The following is a 21146-nucleotide window of genomic DNA, read 5'->3' as shown; positions in this document are numbered from 1 at the left end:
TTTTTTTTTTTTTAAATAGAAAAAGAAATTTTCATTTATTGAGAATGTATGATGTACAAGATACATATTACACAGGATGGTTCTGTATGCTGTGTCTTTTAATTGGGACATTTCATTTAAATTTTATTTAATTCATTAATTTCCTGACTTATATGTAATGAAATGTTCTATATACAGGAATAAAGGAACATGTTGGCACTTCAGAAGCACCTGTTTCTGTGGTGTCTCATCCATTTCAGAGCTTCCTAGCTTATTTGCTTTGTTGCCTCTTTTGTGGCGAGCTCCCCATCATTTCCTCCTCCATTGAAAAAGCATCTTCTTTATTTCCACTACTAGTATTATGTTTGTTGTTTCAGAGATCGGTAATGTTCAGGGATGTTGCAATTGACTTCTCTCAAGAAGAGTGGGAATGCCTGGACTTTGCTCAAAGAGATTTGTACAGAGATGTGATGTTGGAGAACTATAGTAACTTGGTGTCACTAGGTAAGGATATTTACCCTTAGTATTTCAGGATCTACCTTTAGAATGGCTTCCTTTGGTGTTATTTCAAGTTTTTTTTTTAAGTAATTAACTGAATTTCTTCTTATTCTCAAAGGAATGGTTTTAAATTACTATAAGTAGGCATAAATAGTTTCATAGGGCACATTTATCTTGACCGTCCCTCAAATATAATTATCTATCTTCTGCCTTCCTTCCTGTCTTCCTTGATGATCAAGGGGCTAGATTTGAATTCTGGGACATTTGCAATATTGTCAGAAAAAAAACGAGCTATGCATTGTTACAATTTAGATTTGCTAAAGTAGCTCTAATTATTGTTTTTAAAAATAGATGTGGAAATGTATGGTTTTTCTGACAATAGAAGAGCTTACTTATATAGTGATAGGTTGGATAAATGAATATCAGTAACAATTCAAGTGAACACATTCCATTGCAACAAACACATTCTTTTATTTGTGTTTTATAGGTAAATATTACATTTTAAGAACTTTGCATTTTATATTGAATGAATATGCTAGAACCAGCTTTTATTAGAAAATAGTTCATGAAGTTCTCGTGATTGTCTGAGAAAATTTATTGGTTTTTTTCCTTCAGCTCAATAAGAGACAGAGTCTATGTAAATTAAAACTTTTGACCAGGCAAAATGGTGTAGACAATAGTAACTTTGTTCATCCCTCTTGCAACCAAGTTGTGACAGAAACACAGAGCAAACAGACGGAATTTCCTGGGGTCTAGATGAACAGAAGCCCTACAACTAGGGAGAGAAATAAGAAATCACCCTTCAATGGATGGAAGTAGGAGGGGGCAAAGATGTGAGATTGCCCGGTCCCGAGCGGCTGAGTGGAACAGAGGCTGTGGCAGCTGCAGATGCCTCTGAAAGGGGCCGAGTCTGCAACCGGACTTTCACAGTCTACATACTAAGCAAATCTGGGGCTAAGTACAGGCTGGGGCTAAACTTGGCCTGTAGCTATACCCCTCTCAAGACTGGACCACTGGACACCTACTGCACAAAGCCATGCCAGTAAGACTGGGAGACTCAGACTGACCTGCTCACTCTGAGCACCAGCACTGGGTTGGCTGCTCGTGGGGCACCAGGGACTTACAGGGGAACGCTGATTTTTTGGAGCGAGGGCCAGAGGTGAGGCTTTCTCCCAGGCAGAAGCGCTGGTTCCTATTCTACCGAAACTTACATTTTTGTGGGAGAAATACAAAATATGAAACAAAAATATGTGTACATGTGCACATATATATGTACCTATATACATTTATTTATTCGTTTAATAAGTACAACAATTGCAGGTAGTGATAAGCAGTATAAATAAAGATAAAGTAGAGTAGACAAATAAAGAAATGGGGAGTGAGGATGGACTATTTTAGATAGGTAGATTTTGGAAAAGCCTCTCTAAGGAGGTAATATTTGAACACAGACTTTACTGAAATAAGGGCATGAGTCAGACCAGTTATCTGGGGGTATAGTATTCCAGGCAGATGGAGTGGTAAGTGTAAAGGGTTTGGGATGGGCATTAACTTTGTAGGAGGAACAGAAAAACATTATATCTGAAGAAGAGTGATCAATAGAGTAATAAGAGATAAAGATAGGCAAAGAAAAAAAGGAGTTGAAATTTTATTCTCTAAGGTGGTGCCTCTGATTCCTGACTAAAGCAAATGTAAATCTTCTCTGGGGAAAAGTAAGAGGGCTTAAGACTGGTCACAGATTAAGATCAACAAAAAAAATGAGCTCATGAAGATTAAATCCACAAGGAAACAGGTCACAGGTGAATAATAGATAATCTAAAGAAACAACAGATTACATGGCAGAAGATTTCACATATTAGAATTATTAGATGTAAATACAAACTATTGGCGAACTGTTAAAAGAAATTCAATCACAAAAATGACTAGCAATAAGAGATTTTCATAAAGGAAAATATTTGAGAGACAACCAAATAGAACATTTCTAAAGGTTGTTTAGTTCTTTTTAAAAATGATCATTAAAAGATTGATAAATTTGCATGAAAATTATTGTCTTTATAAAAAGACATCATACAAAAAGTAAAAGACAAGCTATGAACTGGGTGGAGATATTTGTAATGCATATTGATGACAATGAAATTAATGTCTAGAATATAAAAAAAACCTATAGATTGATAAGAAAAAGGTAAATAACCTTTATGAAAAATTGGGTAAAAGACATTTATAGGCAGTTCAAGGAAAAAGAAATAAAAATAGTCAGTAAACATGGAAAATGCTCAGTCTCATTAGCCATCATGAAATGCATATTAAAACCACAGTGAGATCATTATTTTACACACCCTAGATTGGCAAAAAATGAAGAAGTCAGACATTACCAAGTCTTCACAACTTAATATACTTCACTATTCACAGTAGTCAAAAAGTGGAAATGACCCAGTGGTCCCTCAGCAAATGAATGGATGGATAAAATATGGTATATCTTTACAATGGACCATCAGCAATAAAAAGGAATGATGTTCTGATATGTGCCACAATATGGATGAACCTTGAATACGTGCTGAGTGAAAGAAGCCAGACACAAAGACTACATACTGTATGATTACATTTATATAATATATCCATAACAGATCTGTAGAGACAGAAAGATTAGTGGTTGCCCAGCACTGAGGATGTGGAGACTGAGAAGTGGGCGTGGATTGGAGAATAAGAATCAGGACATTGAAAATGACTGCTAACAGGCAGGGGTTTGTTTATTTCTGAGATGATAAAATGTTATAAAATTAGATTGTGGTGGATATTGCACAGCTCTCAGTGACTATATTAAAAATCATTGATTGTATACTTTAAATGAACTATAGGTATATGAATTATATCTTTTTAAAAAAGTGTTCTATACCTTACTGATGGCAGTATCAATTGGCATAACCAATTTGGAAAAAATATGAAAATGATTTCCATACTTGTTTGCACTTAAGAAATAGCTAGAGTCCTAAAAATTCCAAATTACAGGCCACACCCCAGTCCAATTAAAACAATCTTTCTGGGCATGGGACACGTTCATATGTTCAGACCCAGTTGGTAACCACTGCAATATGATATCTGAGAATTTATTTTTAAAATTTGAAAGTTCATTTCATGTAATAGTTATTGCCAATATGATTGGATTTATATCTCCCTTATGTTTTTTTAATTACTTTTTAATATTCTTTTTTGCTTTTTAAATATCTTTCCTTAATCAGGATGAAGAGTTTTTTGTTTTTATTTTTGTTCTTTGAATTCCATTTTACCCCTTGTTTAGTTTGGAAGATATACACTTTATATATTTTTAATGGTTATATTTAATTTTTTATCACATGCACTTTATTCGTCTTAACGCAAATGCAGTTTTGTAGTTTTTATTGATTGTAATGATGTTTTAAGAAATATTAATAGAAATTAAATATTTTATTGGATCTTAAATGTTTTAATTAACATTAAAATTATTCAATCCACATACAATATTTAAATTGTATACTGCTTTATAGAGTTTATCTTGTAGTAAATGATATGCTCCATTCTCATCTCTAGGGTTTTAAGACCAACAAGTTGAGAAACACAGATATTAAGGATTGTGTCTACCTTGAAATAAATTGGTGGCTGTTGTGGCAGTGAGTTCAGATTATATAAGAAAGATGAGAAATTGACATCTCTTATGTCAATTATATATCATTGTCACAAAATTCTTACCTGAGTATACGAGCAATGTATGACTGTACTCTTTCTATACTTTTAGCAACACTAGATATTATCACTTAAAAATATCTCAATTTATAGTTAAAAATTGAGTAATGTATTCCTTTGATTACTGGTGAGTTTAAATATTTTGGGAGTATTTCTGCCTATTTTGGTCCTTTAATCGTTATCATTATTGTTTGTGTCATTTAACAAATATGTTCTTAACAAAGAGTATATCTTCTCACAGGACAATATACAGAATCTCAGGATGCTTTAACTTTGATCAGTCTTTCCCATCTAATCTATTATTGTCGTGTGGTGTTTTAGTTCTGTTTCCTTTTTAATTCCCACAATGGACATTATTTTTGTTTTATAATGACAACGTTTGCTTGTAGATTTATTCACGATTATCCTTTCATTTGTATACTATTCCTCTTCCATCATACCTTCAGACTAGGATCATTTTATATATCATGAAATACTACATTAGGGGTTGCCTGTTGTTAGTAAATGCTCTTGGTTTTTTGTGTTGTTGTTGTTGCAAAATAACCTTGTTTCACTTTCATTCTTGCCTGATGATTTAATGGGTATATACTGACAATTCTTTTTTTCTCAGCACTCTGAAGATATTATTCCACTGACTTCTGGTTTCTATTATTGCTCTTGAGAAGTCTGACATCTGTCTCATTGTTGTTCCTTTTGTAAGTAATTTGTAATTTCTCTCTGGCTGCTTTTAAGATTTTTTTTTTCCTCTAAGATTTTACTATAATTTATTATATTGTTTTATTTCTAGAAGTTTGATATATTCCTTCATCTCTAGATTTTACTTTTAAAAAATTTGTATATAGTCCCTTTCTCATGGTTTTGATTTTATGTTTTCATATATTTCAAGCATTTATGTTATATGTATCATTCAGCACTTTCAATTTCTGGAGAACAGGTCTAATTCTGCAGTTTCTTACATGCATGGGGGCTCCTCTGGAATTATGAATTATCTCTAGCACTTTTTTCTCCTTTTGAGAGTCTAGGGCAAGAATAAGATGTTCCTTGTAATTTTCTTTTGAGGTCAGATTAATTTTCCCCCTGTCTCTGAAATATAGGCCTTGGATAGTTCTGATTTTGTGAAGAGGTTCATTGTTAATCCCTAATCTTTTGTGGACCCAATGGTTTGTCTCTTGGATTTTTTCAGACCATTAATATAAACTTTTAGGCAGTTAAACTCAGCAAATATCCTGAGTGCTGTGACTTCAGAGCATTTTTACCTCTCTAGTTTCTGATTCTCACTTCATTCTGCCTCTGGATCTTCTTTACTTCCTTTTAAGTGTGGCATACTTCATTCTGCCTCTGGATCTTCTTTACTTCCTTTTAAGTGTGGCATACTTTTGAAAGGATACATGTCATATGTTATCCAGCATTTCATGATGTTTTTAGGAAATCTGATGCAGTATTTACAGTATTGAATCCTATCTTTGAACATGCATGCTATGTCTACTTTTCTTTTTTCTTTATATGTCCTGTAAAGTTTCACTGATTTTTCTTAAAAGCTTTTTCACATTGTTAAAGTAATATCCTCAGTACTTTATATATTTCGTTGACATTATAAGTAGGAATATTTTATTCTATGACATTTTCTAAATGGTTAATGCTGATGACTATATATAGCAATGTGTAGGTTTCAATTGTAAATTGATAATAACTTTGGAGACATATCTAATAGTTTTTCAGTGGATAATATTGGAGTATCAGTAGGTAATTTTGCTTTCTACATATAATGTATTATCTCTTCCTTTTCTATTTGTAACATTTTTCAAAACTATATTGGGTAGGACCTGAGTATTTTAGTATTTTGCAACTTGAAAACAAGTAATTCTTGTCTTTTTAAAAAAAAACTATTGGAAGCGCTTCTAATGTTTAACTATTAAATATGTTTCTATAGGTTTCTGGTAAATACCATTAATTAGGGGGAAGAGTCATTCTGGTCCTAGAGAGTTTTTAATAAAGGATCTTAAAAGAGATTTTCTGATCCTGAACTGTTCCTGCACTTGTGGGTTAAACCTTGTTTAATAATGAGACCTCACATATACAGCTATATTCTATGTTGCCAATGTTTTATTTTAAAATTTTACCTGTTTGTTCATGAGATCGACTCCGTTTTATCGAGCTCTCTTTGTCTACTTTTGTTATCTGAGTTAATTTAACTTTGTAAAATGATGAGTATATTTCCATATTTTTATATGTTTGACAACAGTTATGTATGATTGGAATTATGTATTTAATAGTTTGGATGATCTTGCCAGTAATACCATCAGTCATCAGTGTCTATTGCCTTTTAGGAGCAGAGACATTGAACTAAAATTTTAAATTGTTATGTGGTTATTGATGTATACTCATCTTTTATCTTCATGTGTCACTTTTTATTATTTTCATCCATTTCATCTAGTTCTTCTAATTTACTATTGAGTTATATATAGGTTTTTTCCTAAACACTTCTAACTCCTATGGAATGTTTGGATTTATGTTCTTTTCTTCCTTTTCCTTTCCAGTATTGGATTTGTGTCCAATCTGATGTTTTTATCTACATGTCAGATTTTTGTATCATTTATTGGTATTTGCAAAGAATTGACTTATAGTCTTTTAAATTTAAATTTATTTTTTATTTTTCAATTACAGGTTGACGTTTAGTATTATATTCATTTGAGGTGTATTATAGCACAGTGGTTAGACATTTATATAACTTACAAAGTGATACCCCCAATAAGTCTAGTAACCCCATGACATCACACATAGTTATTACAGTGCTGTTGACTGTATTCTCCATGCTGTACTTTACATCCCCATGACAACTTTGTAACTGCCAATTTGAACTTTTGAATCCCTTCACCTTTTTCACCTAGCCTTCCACTCCCCTTCTACCTGGCAACCATCAGTTTGTTCTTTGTATTTATGAGTCTGTTTGTTTGTTTTGTTTCTTAGATTTCACATATAAGTGAAATCATATGGTATTTGTCTTTCTCTGACTTATTTAACTTAACATAATGCCCTCTAGGTCATTCCATGTTGTCACATTTTGTAAGATTTCATTCTTTTTTATAGCTGGGTAATATTCTGTTGTATATATACAGGTACCACATCTTTTTTATCCAGTCATCTGTTGGACACATGAGTTTTGTTTTCTTATCCATTCAGCCACCCTGTCTTTTGATTGGAGCATTTAATCCGTTTACATTTAAAGTAATTGTTGATCTAGTGTGCAGTTATTGTCATTTTATTATTCATATTTTTTATCTTTTTTTCCTTCTTCTGAAAGAAGTCCCTTTTATATATCTTATAATACTGATTTGATGGTGTTGAACTTCATTAGCTTTTTTCTTATCTTTCCTTTGATTCTAAATGATAGCCTTGCAGGGTAAAGTAATCTTGGTTGTATAGGTCCTTGCTTTTCATCACTCTGAATATTTCCTGCCAATCCCTTCTGGCCTGCAGTTTCTGCTCAGAAATCAGTTAACTGTCTTATGGGACCTCCCTTCTAGATAACTAACTTTTTTCTCTTGTTACTTTTAAAATTCTCTCTTTGTCTTTAACCTTTGGTATTCTAATTATGATGTGTCTTGGTGTGGGCCTCTTTGGGATCATCTTGTTTGGGACTGTCTGTGCTTCCTGGACTTATTTCCTTGTCCTTGGCCAGACTAGGGAAATTTTCACTCATTTTTTCAAATAGGTTTTCCATTCCTTGCTCTCTGTATTCTCCTTCCGGTGCCCCTATGATGCAAATGTTGTTATGCTTGGTATTGTCCTAGAGGACCCTTAAGTGATCTTCTTCTTCTTTTTTTTTTTACTTCATTTTTCTTTTTGCTGTTCTAATTGAGTATTTTCCTCTGCCTTATATTCCGAATCATTTATGATCCTCTGCTTCATCTCATCTGCTGTTGGTTCCATCTTTATTTGTTATTATCTTCTTCATTTCTAACTGCTTTTTTATGGTTTTTATGTGTTTTGTTTCCTATCTCTTTGTTGAAGTTCTCACTGAGTTCCTCTATTCTTCTGCTAAGCTCATTGAGCATTCTTATCACCAGTGTTCTGAACTCTGTACCTGGTAGATTGCTTAACTTTATTTTGTTCTTTTTTTTTTTTTTTTGGAGTTTTGTCCTATTTTTTCATTTGAGACATGTTTGTCTCCACATTTTGTCTGTCTCCCTGTGTTTGTTTCTACATTTCTGCCACATCTCTCAGTCTTGGCAGGGTGGTCTTATGTAGTAGGTGTCCTATAGGGCCAAGTGGCACAGTCTCTCTGGTCACCTGAGCCAGGTGCTCTAGGTGTGACCTTTGCATGGGTTGGTTGTTGTAGGTAAGCCTTGATTGCCATTGGCACATCCATGGGTGAAATTGACCCTTAGGCTGACTGGCTGTGAGGACTGGCTGTGACTACATTAGATGAGCTGTTGTGCACAGGCTGACCCCACAAAGTGTGATTCCCTGTAGCAGGGTTATGGTGCCTGCTGAGACCACTCTTTGGGTGTATTGTTTATCAAGATAATTAGGTGGTGCTCTGGTATGGTCTGACGCTGGCCACCAGGCTTGTTGGTTCTGGGGCCTTTTGGGAGGGGCTCAGGTCCAGGCCCAGGTGCCCAGCCTGGGGCCACCTGGTAGCAGCTACAAAGTGATCTGCTGTTGGTAGCTGCCTGTGCTAGGCTTGGAGGGGCCTGGGAGAGGCTATGCTCTGAACCGAGACTGGCTGCCATTAGTGTTGGGCTAGGGGCTGCTTAGCACAAGGTACAAGGAATGCTGAGGTCAGCCACTGCTTGTTTGGGGTTTGTGGGCCTTTCAGAGATTTTAGGAAAGTCCACAGCATGAGCTGAGGCCGGCCACTTGCTACTTTCAGTGGCTCACAGCCACTGAAAGAGGTTCAGGCCTGTGTTTGAATTGGTTGGAGCAGGTTCTCAGGGAATGACTAGGGTAGGGCCAGTTTGATGGAGACTCAGATATGGAGCCTTCCTGCACTTGCAGGCAGGATTGGGCTCAGCAAAGGAAAAATGGCACCCACCTGCCAGCTCTTTGTGGGGAGGGCTCAACAAAGGAATAAAATGACGAAGAGAGCTGCCCCTCTGGCCTTCACTCTGAAGCCAGACAGTTCAGTTCCTTTCCATATTTCCCTGGGGCTTTTCTAGCTGCTGCTCAGCTCTGGAGCTCAGAGTGAGTGAATCTGTCAGCGAATAAGGCCATTCATGAACCCTAAGAGGACACCTAAGACTGCAGCAGCCCTCAGTCTTACCTGGACAGAATTCCCGCTGGTTTTCATAGTCACATGTTGTGGCGACTCCTCAGCACTGGTGTTCCAGGCTGGGGAGTCCGGTGTGGGCCTGGGACCCCACGCTCCTCATGGGGAACCCTACTTTTAGTTTTGCTAGCCATTTCCATTCTTTCTAAATTCTAGTTTACTTGTTTTCTGATATTCAGCTAGCTCATTTTGTTTCGTTTCCCCCTCAAGTTGAAATCTTAATTCTCTTGTTTTAAAATATTTTTTGTTTTCTACTAAGTGCATTTAAGGCTGTAAGTTTTCTGTGGGTACATTAGCTGAATCTCATGGTATTTCACACAAAGTTGCTCTTGGTGTTTAGCTGTAAATTATAAGTTTTATTTTTATTTTCTTTTATGGTAAACGTTTTATTTCCTTTTATGATAACTAAGAAGCATCTTAGTTAATTCTAGTATCATATACTGTTTTTTTCTATGTTTTTCTAATTTCTCATTTTATTCTAATGTGGTAACACATATCATTAGTTTTAACTATCTGTTTTATTAATTATGTTCTGGTCTCCTCTGTCCTTATTTCTTGTCTGTTTGTATTACTATCCTAAAGCGGGTAAAAAACCTATTTCCTTCTATTTACACAATATTTCTGTTACCACATGCGAGTTTTCCCATATCGAGCAATTCTCCAATTCTTAGTAGATACCAGTTGGGTGTTTTGTAGTCTAACTCATTTCTGACATTACCTTCCCAGAGGTAGCGCAAACCCCACAGTTTAAGGTCTCAGTCCCATAAGACTGCTCCCCAATTCAGATGTCAATTGCAAGTCTTGAGTTGTCACCTATACTTCTGACTGACCAGCCGTAAATCAAGGGTTCCAACAACCCCCTCCTCAGGTTCAATAATTTGCTAAAATGGATCACAGAACTTAGAGAAACACATACATTTAACAATTTATTTTAAAGAATACAACTCAGGAACAGCCAAATGGAAGAAATGCATAGGGCAAGGTATTGAGAAGGGGTTTGAAACTTCTGTGACCTCTCTGGGTGTACTACCCTCCCAGCAGTTTGATGTGTTCACCAATCCAGAAGCTCTCTGTGAACACCTTTGGCTAGGCTTTTTCATGGAGGCTTCATTACCTGGACATAATTGATGAAATCATTAGCCATTAGTGATTAATTAAGCTTTCAGCCTCTTCCTTTCCTGGAGCACTGGGCTAGGGCACAAGTTCCAGTCCTCTAATCACATGGTTGGTTCCCCCGGGAAACCAGCCCCCAGTCCTTAGGAGCTTTCCAAAAGTCACCTCATTAACATAAACTCAGGTATGGCAGAAGACTGTTTTGAATAACAAAAGACATTCCTTTTTTAAAAAATTATTTAATGACAGGAAAATAACATGTTATAAACAAGCTGGTCACAAATGGTGGGTAGAGTATTTCACTTTTGAAAAAAAAATAATGTATACAAAACACTGGAAAGTTATATGCCAAAATATGCAGAGTATTTCTGTTCAGTGATTATTTTTCCCTTTGCTTTTGCATATTTCTTGAAGCATGCTTATTTCTCAAACAGAAAAGAAAAACACATTACTGGATAGAGAAACGGTTACTAAATGTCAGGAGTCTAACAATCAAGGTCTGAAATCCAGGACAGGTCCAGTTAGGGTGACAATGGTTGAGCCCAACTACAGAATACCATTCTTTTCTTTATATTCTGGAATACTGTTTATTAGACTGTTTTCTCTATACTTGAGATTCTACATGTACTTGCATTTAACAGGAATCTATGAAGATTAACTAGCACAATAGCAAAACAATGCTAGCAACTTTGGTTTTTAATAACTACAAAATTTAACAACCATTTTGTAGTTATGAAACACACTAAAAACATAAAACACCTAAAACAAACTAGAGATCAAGAGCTCCTAAATCAAACTAGAGAACAAAAAACTCCATCTGACTAAACCCCTGCCTTTGCTGCCCTTTCTGTCCTCTGTTCATTTTCAGTTCTCACTGTAAATCTGGATCTAGAAGAGGCTATTTTTTTCTCAGAAAGATGCTTTGCCTTCTAGAGTACTCTGCAGAGTTAGAAGGACTTGCTTGCTAAAATCCAAACCACCTGAAACAAAAAATTTGAATGAGAGAGTCACAACTCTTTGTGCCTAAATTTTTTAAAGAGAAAAGATACTCCTTTTTACCTTTATTAGACAGGATATTCCAAGAGTTTTAGGAGCTCTATGCTAGGAATCAGGGACAAAGACCAAATATATATTTTTATATGTCACAGTGTCTGGGTTTATCACTTTCTCTTTGGCTCTCATTTATTTTATTTACAAGACTAAGTTCTTAGGTGCATAAGGTTTATGAATGTTATAATTCCTCTTGTCTGACTCTAAGATAATTGCCTTGAGCTGTAAGAACTGAAGTAAGCAGAAGAGAACTTCTACAAGCTTCTACTGCCTCATCAAGCTACCTCCTTGCATCTTTACTCATTCTGCCTCTTTTCCTATTAAGATAAATGACTTTTGTGTGCTTTTATCCAAGGCCAGTACCTCCACTTGTGTACTAAATGCGATTCTTTCTGATCTGTTTAGGGACACTGTTGGATCAATTGTTCTTAATCTCCTGGAACAACTTTTCCATATATGCTACAAACATTTTCATCGGCACACAAACATATAATTTATCCCATCTTAAAAGGAAAAACAAAATAAACAAAAACAAATCTCTTGACACACATAGTTTCCTCTTGATATGGCCCTTTCTCTGCTACTTTAAAAAAATGTTTTATTAAATTTATTGGGGCAACATTGGTTAATAACATTATAAATTTCAGGTGTACAACTTTGTTTTTATCATAACTTACTGTGAGTTTCTATAATCCAATTTTTTAAAAAAATTATTTTTCACTTACAGTTGACATACAATATAATATTAGTTTCAGGTATACACATAGTGATTAGACATACATATGCTTTATGAAGTGATCACCCCAATAATTCTAGTACTGATCTAACACCATATATAGTTATTACAATATTATTGATTATATACCGTATGGTGTACTGTATATCCCTATGACTTTATAACTGGCAATCTGTATTTCCTAATTCCTTTTACCTTTTAACCCAGCCCCTCAGTCCCCTCCTGTCTGATGACCACCAATTTGTTCTCTATATCTATGAGTTCCTTTCTCTCTCTCTCTCTTCTTTTATTTTTTTTAATGCCTACAGTACCTGGTATTCCTAGTGATCTCCCATCCAAGTACTAACCAGGCCCGACCCTGCTTAGCTTCCGAGATCAGACAGGATCAGGCTTGTTCAGGGTAGCATGGCCGTAGAAAGAGTTTCTTTCTCTTTTGTTTGTCTTTTTTAGATTCCACATAAAAGTGAAATCATATGGTATTTGTCTTTCTCTGACTTTTTCACTTAGCATAATATACCCTGTAGGTCCGTCCATGTTGTCGCAAATGGTGAGATTTCATTCTTCATTATGGCTGAGTAATATTCTATTGTATATAGGTACCACATCTTTCTTTATCCATTCATCTACTGATGGACACTTAGGTTGCTTCTACATCTTGGCTATTTACTATAGTTAAATAATGCTGCAATGAATATAGAGATGCACATATTTTCTTGAATTAGTGTTAGATTTTTTTTTCCAGAAAAATACCCAGAAGTGGAATTGCTGGGTCATATGATAGTTCTAGTTTTATTTTTTTGAGAAACCTCCATACCGTTTTCCCTAGTGACTGCCCATATTTGCAATACCAACAGTGCACAAGATTTCCCTTTTCTTTACATCATTGCCAACAGTTGTTTTTAGATTTCTTGATGATAGCCATTCAGACAGGTATGAGGTCATATCTCATGGTTTTATTTTGCATTTCCCTGATGATTAGTGTTTTTGAGGATCTTTTCATATGTCTATTGGTCATCTTTATGTGCTCTTTGGAGAAATACCTATTTAGGTCCTCTTCCCAATTTTTAATCAAATTGTTTGGGGTTAAGTTTTATGATTTCCTTACTGGGTATATTACTGAAGAATATCTCCCATTCAGCAGTTTGATTTTTTTTGTTTTGTTGATGGTTTCTTTTGCTGTGTAAAAACTTTTTAGTTTGATGTTTATATCTGTCATTTTTCCAATACCATTTATTAAAGAGACTGTCTTTACCCATTGTATATTGCCTACTTTGTCAGAGATTAATTGACCTTATAGACATGGGTTTATTTCCGGGTTCACTATTCTGTTCCATTCATCTATATATCTGTTTTTATGCCATTACCATGCTGTTTTGATTACTAAATCCTTGTAGTATAATTTCATATCAGGTAGTGTGCTACCTCCTATTTTGTTCTTTCTTGATATTGCTCTGGGTATTTGGGGTCTTTTGTGATTCCATATAAATTTTAGAATTATTTGTTCTAGCTCTCTAAAAAATGCTATTGGTATTTTGATAGGGATTGCATCGAATCTGTAGATTGCTTTGAGTAGTATGGATATTTGAATGATTTTAATTCTTCCTATCCATGACATTGATATGTGCTTCCATTTATTTTTTTTTTCTTCAGTATCTTATAATTTCCCAACCACACAGGTCTTTTACTTCCTTGGTAAAATTTATTCCTAGGTACTCCTTTGTTTGACAGTTATTTTGCCAGCTGGGCAGTAAGGGTAACCAGATGTCTTAACACCAGCCAAAAAAATAATGAAAATCCAGAAAAATAAAGATTTCTTACTCTGTAACCTAAAAAGTTTCATCTGTGTATGTTCATGAGCATCAGGTCTGCTGGGTGAGCTCTTTTTTTAAAAACTTTTAAAATTTTTTCCTAGCTTTATTGAAATATGATAGACAATTAGTTGCTAATATTTACATTGTACAATTCAATGAGCTTTTTTCAATTATAGTTGGCATACAATAATATACCAGTTTCAGTTGTACAACCCTAGTAATCAGAGATCCACATAACTTGCAGAGCGGTCACCCCACTAAATCTAGTACCCTTCTTCCCCCTTACGTATTTTTACAACATTATTAACCATCTTCCCCCTGCTACACTCTACATCTCCATGTCTATTCTGCAAGTATCTATTTTTATCTCTTAATCTCTTTGCCTTTTTTCCTCACCCCCAACTCCCCTCCCATCTAGTGGCCCTCAAAATATTCTCAGTATCTATGAGTTTATTATTGCTTTTGTTGTTGTTTATTTGTTCTTTAGATTCCACATAGACATGAAATCATGTGATATTTGTCTTTATCCTTCCTATTTCCTTCAGTGCAATACCCTCTACGTCTATCAAGGCAATATCTTTTTCCATCCCCTTCCTTTTAGTTTGTGTCTTTTAATCTGAAGTAAGTCTCTTGTAGGCAGCATATGTAGTGGTCTTGTTTTCTTATCCATTCAGCCACTCTGTCTTTTGTTTAGAGCATTTTATTCTTTTCTATTTGAGGTACTTGTTGATAGGAATGTAGTTATTACCATTTTTTATTCATGTTTTTGATACGTGTTCTTCTTTAAGGAGTCTCTCCAACATTTCCTGTACTTCTGGCTTGGTGTTGATAAATTCCTTTAGCTTATTTTTTGTCTGGGAAGCTCTTTATCTGTCCTTCGACTCTAAATGATAGCTTTGCTGGATAAAGTATCCTTCGTTGTAGATCCTGGGTCTTCATCCTGTCAAATATTTTGTGCCAAGCCCTTCTGTAATGCATGGTTTCTTTTGAGAAATCAGTTGCCAGTCTTATGGGTGCTCCCTTACAGGTAATTAACTGCTTTTCTCTTGCTGCTTTTAAAATTCTCTCTTTGTGTTTAACCTTTGACATTTTAATTACAATGTGTCTTGGTGCGGGCCTCTTTGGGTTCCCGGTTTTGGGGACTCTCTGAACTTCCTGGGGTTGTACGTCTGTTTCCTTCACCAGGTGAGGGAAGTTTTCCATCATTATTTCTGCAAATAGCTCTTCAACGTTTTGTTTTCCTTCAGGTACCCCTATGATGCAAATATTTTTACATTTAATAGTGTCCCATAGGCTCTTTAAATTATTATAGCCTTGGCTTCTTTTTTCTTGCCATTCTGATTGAGTATGCTCGGCTTCCCCATCTTCTAAATTGGTGGTTCAATCTTCTTATTTATCCACTCTGTGTTTTCTATCTAATATACTCTTCATCTCAGATAATGTATTGTTTATTTCTGACTGGTTCCTTTTATAATTTCCATTTCCACTTTTATGTTTTTTATCTCTTTGTTAAGGTTCTCACTGAGTTCATCTACTCTTCCCCTAAGTTCATGGAGCATCTTTATAACCAGTGTTTTGAACTCTGCATCTGTTAGGTTGCTTGACTCCATTATTCCTGGATATCGGTTCTGTTTTCTCATATGGTTTCTGCGTCTTCTCATTTTGGCTGTCTTTCCGTGTCTATTTCTATGTACTAAGCAAAGGTCTTAAGTCTCCTGGTCTTTTTAGTATGACTTTGTGAAGTAGGTGTCCAGTAGCACAGTCCTGAGAGAAGTTCAGCTGCAGGCCAAGTTTAGCCCCAGCCTGTGCCCCTCCAGGGCCACCTGTTAAGATTCAGCAAGCAATTAACAGATGCTGTGCTTATAGTTGCCTCAAAAGGCCACACCAGAAACCGAGGCCAGCTGCCACCAGTGTGAGTCTAGGTGCTGCTCAGCAAGGGGCACCTGACTAAGGGAGAACACACCTGGATGTGGCTTGGGTGGGGCTGCAAGTTGGGGGAAGCGGAGTTTCAGGGAATCCTCTGGGCAGAGTGACCTCTGTTATCCAGTTTGATGAAGTCTTGGGTATGGTGGTGCTGTTGTCAGCGCACTGGGAGTGGCCAGGGCTCAACAGAGAACAAGGGATACTTCAGGCACTTCTGTTCGGCAGAGACCCTAGCGTCTGCTTCTCACTCTGACAATTCAGTGTCCCCCTATAAGTCCCTGGTTCCCTCTGTGCAGCCAAACTGGTGCTCAGAGTGAGCAGGTCCATCACCGTGTAAGTTTGCTCACGGACGCGGCCCCTTTAAGAGGTGTCTGCAGCGCCGCTACTGCAGCCTCCGTCCCACTCGGCCACTCGAGACAGGGCAATTCCGCATCCTCGTCTGGTCTTACCTTCTGCCATTGCAGGGTGATTTCTTGGATTTCTCCCTAGTTGTATGGCTTGTTCATCTCTATCCCAGGCAGTTTTCTTTGCTGTTTGCTCCTTGTTTGCGTCACAACTTTGATTTATTCTCTAGAGGGATGAACAGAGTCTCTGTTATCTACGCCATATTTTTTCTCCACATGTACCTGGGTGAGTTCTTTTAAATGGCAGAAGTAGAGGAATATTTCCTCCTCTCACAGCATCTAGAAACAGAAAAATCAATAGGACTATAATCATAAGGAAAAGCTTGTTCCAGAAAGTTGGAATTTTACCCCAAAGATTAAATGAAAAAAATCTTCCCCTACCTGCAGCCAGGCCATCTCCTCTCCCAGCTCCCTACTTCAGTTGAGGGTGCCCAGCCTCTGGATTGTTTTATTTCACTTTCTGATAATTTATTGGTGTATAAAAATGCAACCGTTTTCTGAATAATTTTGTATCCTACTACTTTACTGAAATCATTTATCAGTTCTCATAGTTTTTTGGTGGACTCTTTAGGGTTCTTTATGTGTATAGTATCATGCCATCTGCAAATAATGAGTTTTACTCTTTCCTTTCCAATTTGGATGCCTTATATTTCTTGTTCTTGTGTGATTGCTGTGGCTAGGACTTCCAATACTATGTTGAATAAATGTGGTGAAAGTGGAATCCTTAGCTTGTTCCTGATCTTAAGGAAAATGCTTTTAGCTTTCACCATTGAGTATGATGTGAGCTGTGAGTTGTCATAAATGGCCTTTATTATGTTGAGGTATGTTTTCTCTATTTTCACTTTGCTGAGAGTTTTTATTATAAATGGATCCTGGATTTTATCGCATGATTTTTCAGCATCTATTGATATGATTATGTGATTTTTATTCTTCATTTTGTTTATGTGGTGTATCATGTTAATTGATTTGTGAATATTGAATTAACCTTTCATCCCAGGAATAAATCCCACTTGATTATTGTGTATGATCTTTTAATGTATTGCTGAATTCGGTTTGCTAATATTTTGTTGAGGATTTTTGTGACTATGTTCATTGGGGATAATGGCCTATGATTTTATTTTTTATTTTTTGTAGTGCCTTTGTCTAGTTTTACAATCAGGATAATGGTGGCCTTGTAAAATGAGCTTGGGATCCTTGTATCCTTTTCAATTTTTTGGAATAGTTTGAGAAGGATAGGTGTTAATTCTTTGAATGTTTGGTAAAAGTCACCTGTGAAGCCATCTGGTACAGGGCTTTTGTTTGTTGGGAGTATTTTGATTATTGATTCAATTCGTTAGTGGTTTTCTGTCTATTCAGATGTCTTCTTTTTTCCTGATTCAGCTTTGGAAGGTTACATGTTTCTAAGAATGTATCCATTCTTCCAGGTTTTTCAATCTGTTGGCATATAATTGTAGTATTTCTTTATAATCCTTTGTATTTCTCTGGTGTCAGTTGTCACATCTCTTTAATTTCTAACTTTATTTGGGTCTACTCTTTGTTTTTTTTTTCCTTGATGAATCTGGCTAAAGGTTTATAAATTTTGTTTATCATAGAACTAGCTTTGTTTTGTTGAACTTTTCTATTGTTATTTTAGACTCTATTTCCTATTTTGTTTATTTCTACTCTGATCTTTATTCCTTCCTCTATTCACTTTGGGCTTTGTTTATTCTTATTTTTCTAGTTCCTTTAGATGTTATGTTAGATTGTTTAAGATTTTTCTTGTTTCTTGAGGTATACCCATATTGCTATAAATTTGCTTCTTAGATAGAACTGCTTTGGCTGTGTCCCATAGATTTTTGTTTTATTGTGTTTTCATTTTCTTTTGTCTCAAGGTATCTGTGGACTTCTTCCTTGATCTTATTAACCAATTCACTGTTTAGTAGCATGTCATTTAGCCTCCCTATGTTTGTGTTTTTCAGTTTTATTTTTGTAATTAATTTCTTGTTTTATACCATTGTGTTTAGAGAATATGCATGATGTGATTTCAGTCTTAAATTTATTGGAATTGCATTGTGGCTTAACATGTGATCTATCCTGGAAAATGTTCCATGTACGCTTGAAAAGAATGTATATTCTGCTGCTTTGGGGTGAAATGTTCTAAAAATATCGGTTAAATCCATCTTGTCTAATATGTTTCTTTGTGGATTTTTTGTCTGGATGATCTATCCATTGATATCAATTGGGTGTTAAAGACCCCTAGTGTTACTGTCAATCTCTCATTAATATTTTCGTTATGTATTTAGATGCTCTTAATTTTGGCGAGTAGATGTTTACAAGGGTTATATCATCTTCTTAGATTGATCCCTTTATCATTATGAAATATTCTTCTTTGTTTTTCTTTACAGCCTTTTTTAAAAGTTTATTTTGTCTGATATAAGTATGTCTACTCCAGCTTTTGTTCATTACCATTTGCATGAAATATCTTTTCCATCCCTTGACTTTCATTCTTTGTGTGTTTTGGTATAAATTTGGTCTTTTGTAGGCAGCATATGTATGGGTGTTTTTTAAAAATCCATTCAGCCACCCTGTCTTTTGATTTGAGCCTTTAATCCGTTTACATTTAAAATAATTATTGAAGGTTTGTAGTTATTGCCATTTTATAAATGTATTTTGATTGTTTTTGTACTTCTCTGTTTCTTATTCTCTTATTCTGTTATCTTATATGTTGATGGTTTTCTATAGTGTTGTTTGGATTCTTTTCTCTTTATTTTTTGTATATCTCTTATAAAGTTTTGGTATGTGGTTACCAAGCTATGTTTATAGCAGTCTCTTTTGAGGTGATGGTCACTTAAGTTCGAACATATTCTATACTCACTACAGTTTTTACTAATGCTTCCTCAGGTGGTTTTTTTTTGTTTGTTTGTTTTTGTTTTTGTTTTTGTTTTTGCTGCTTTTGTGTGTTTCTGCGTGTATCAATTTATTGTTATAGTTACACATGATTTTTCTACTTTTGTCTTAAGCTTTGTACTAACTTTACAGTCAACTGATCCACTGCTTTTACTGTTTATGTTAGTCAGTGAAAATTTTTTTCTTTCCTATATTTTCTCATTCATATTTTTTATCTTTTCTATTTAAATACGTCCCTTTAACATTTCTTGTAATAGTGGTTAAGTGGTGTTGAACTCCTTTAACCTTTTCTTGTCTGGAATATTCTTTGTCTCTCCTTCTGTTCTAAATAATAGCCTTGCTGGGTAGAGTAATCTTGGTTGTAGGTCTTTGATTTTCATCACTTTGAATATCTTGTGCCATTCTCTTCTGGTCTGCAAAGTTTCTGCTGAGAAATTGACTGACAGTCTTATGAGAGCTCCTTTCAATGTGACAAACTGCTTTTCTCTTGCTGCTTTTAAGATTCTCTCTTTGTCTTCGATATTTTAATTATGATGTCTCTTTGAGTTCATCTTGTTTTGGACACTGTGCTTCCTGGACTTGTATTTCTATTCCCTTCACCAAGTTAAGGAAGTTTTCACTCATTATTCCTTCAAATAGGTGCTCAATCCTATTCTATCTTCTCTTTCTAGTACTCCCATGTTATTGGTCCTCTCGATGTTTTCCCAGAGTCCCTTAAACTGTTCTCATTTTTTAAGTTCTTTTTTCTTTTTGCTGTTCTGATGCGGTGTTTTCAGATACCTTATCTTATAGATCGCTGATTTGATTCTCTGCTTCATCTATTCTGCTGTTAATTCCATCTAATGTATATTTCATTTCAGTTATTGTGTTCTTCATTTCAGACTGGTTCTTTTTTTATCGTTTGTGTTTTCTTTCTCTTTGTTGAAGTCCCTGAGTTCATCTATTCTTCCCCTAAATTCATTATGCCTACTTATAACCAGTGTTTTGAACTATGTATCTGATAGATTACATTACTTGTCTCCATTTTGTTTTGTTCTGTCTGGAGTTTTGTCCTGTTCTTTCATTTGGGACATGTTTCTTTGTCTCTACATTTTAGCTGACACTCTGTGTTTGTTTCTCTCTATTAGGTGGATCTACTATGTGTCCTCCTCTTGACAGTGATGCAGTCTCTGTTGTCACCAGAGCCAGTTCTTCCAAGGGTGTCCTTTGTGTGGATTGCGTGTGCCTTCCTGTTTCAGTTGAGCCTTGATTGCTGTTGGCATATCAGTGGGTGAGGTTGACCCTCAGGCTCTGTGGCTGTGAGGGCTGGCTGTGACTACAGCAGACCAGCTGTTGTGTGGGGCTGACCCTACATAGTGGCATTCATTTTACTGGGACTCTCTTGACAGCCAACTCCACCTTTTTTGTGTGTCATTTGTAGAATTGGTTATATGGGGCTCTGGTGTGATCTGAAGCAGGCCTCCATATGTGTTGCTTCTAGAGCCTCTTGGGAAGGTCTCCTGTGCAGGCCAAGGTCAGTTGCTGCTTGTGCCAGGCTTGGTGCTGCTTGTCAGAAATTATAAAGTGATCTGCGGTTGGTTGCCTCTTTTGCTGGGCTTGCAGGTGTTTGGGAGGTGCTACTTAATGAACCAAGGGCAGTCACCACTTGTGCCTGGTTTGTGCCTGCTTATTTCAAACTGTGTTCTAGACCAGGACTGGCCACCGCTTATGACAGACCTGGGGCCACATGATAGAAGTTATAATACAAGTTGAAACCAGTTGCC

The 21146-nt window shown here is 35.8% G+C and overlaps 1 protein-coding gene and 1 pseudogene across 7 annotated transcripts in view; one reads left to right on the top strand and one right to left on the bottom strand.

Moving 5' to 3' along the window:
- LOC102880061 (zinc finger protein 420) overlaps nucleotides 1-21146 on the top strand; it is a 51371-nt gene that overhangs the window by 17241 nt on the left and 12984 nt on the right. For 4 of the 7 annotated variants that reach the window (XM_015600606.2, XM_015600613.2, XM_015600631.2 and 1 more), the window contains one exon: nucleotides 357-483. The exons of 2 other annotated variants lie outside the window; for them this stretch is intronic. In XM_015600606.2, the coding sequence (XP_015456092.1) occupies nucleotides 357-483 (127 nt within the window). Of the gene's footprint in view, nucleotides 1-356; nucleotides 484-4799; nucleotides 4887-21146 lie in introns of those variants that run through there. One more of the 7 variants, XM_025042199.1, reaches the window with a different exon arrangement.
- On the bottom strand, nucleotides 12659-12776 carry LOC112474109 (annotated as a pseudogene).

Source organism: Pteropus alecto, unplaced genomic scaffold, assembly GCF_000325575.1.
Source record: "Pteropus alecto unplaced genomic scaffold, ASM32557v1 scaffold122, whole genome shotgun sequence".
NCBI classification, from domain to species: Eukaryota; Metazoa; Chordata; class Mammalia; order Chiroptera; family Pteropodidae; genus Pteropus; species Pteropus alecto.
The sequence above is the reverse complement of the archived record's forward strand: the minus strand, read 5'-3'. Positions and strand labels throughout refer to the sequence as shown.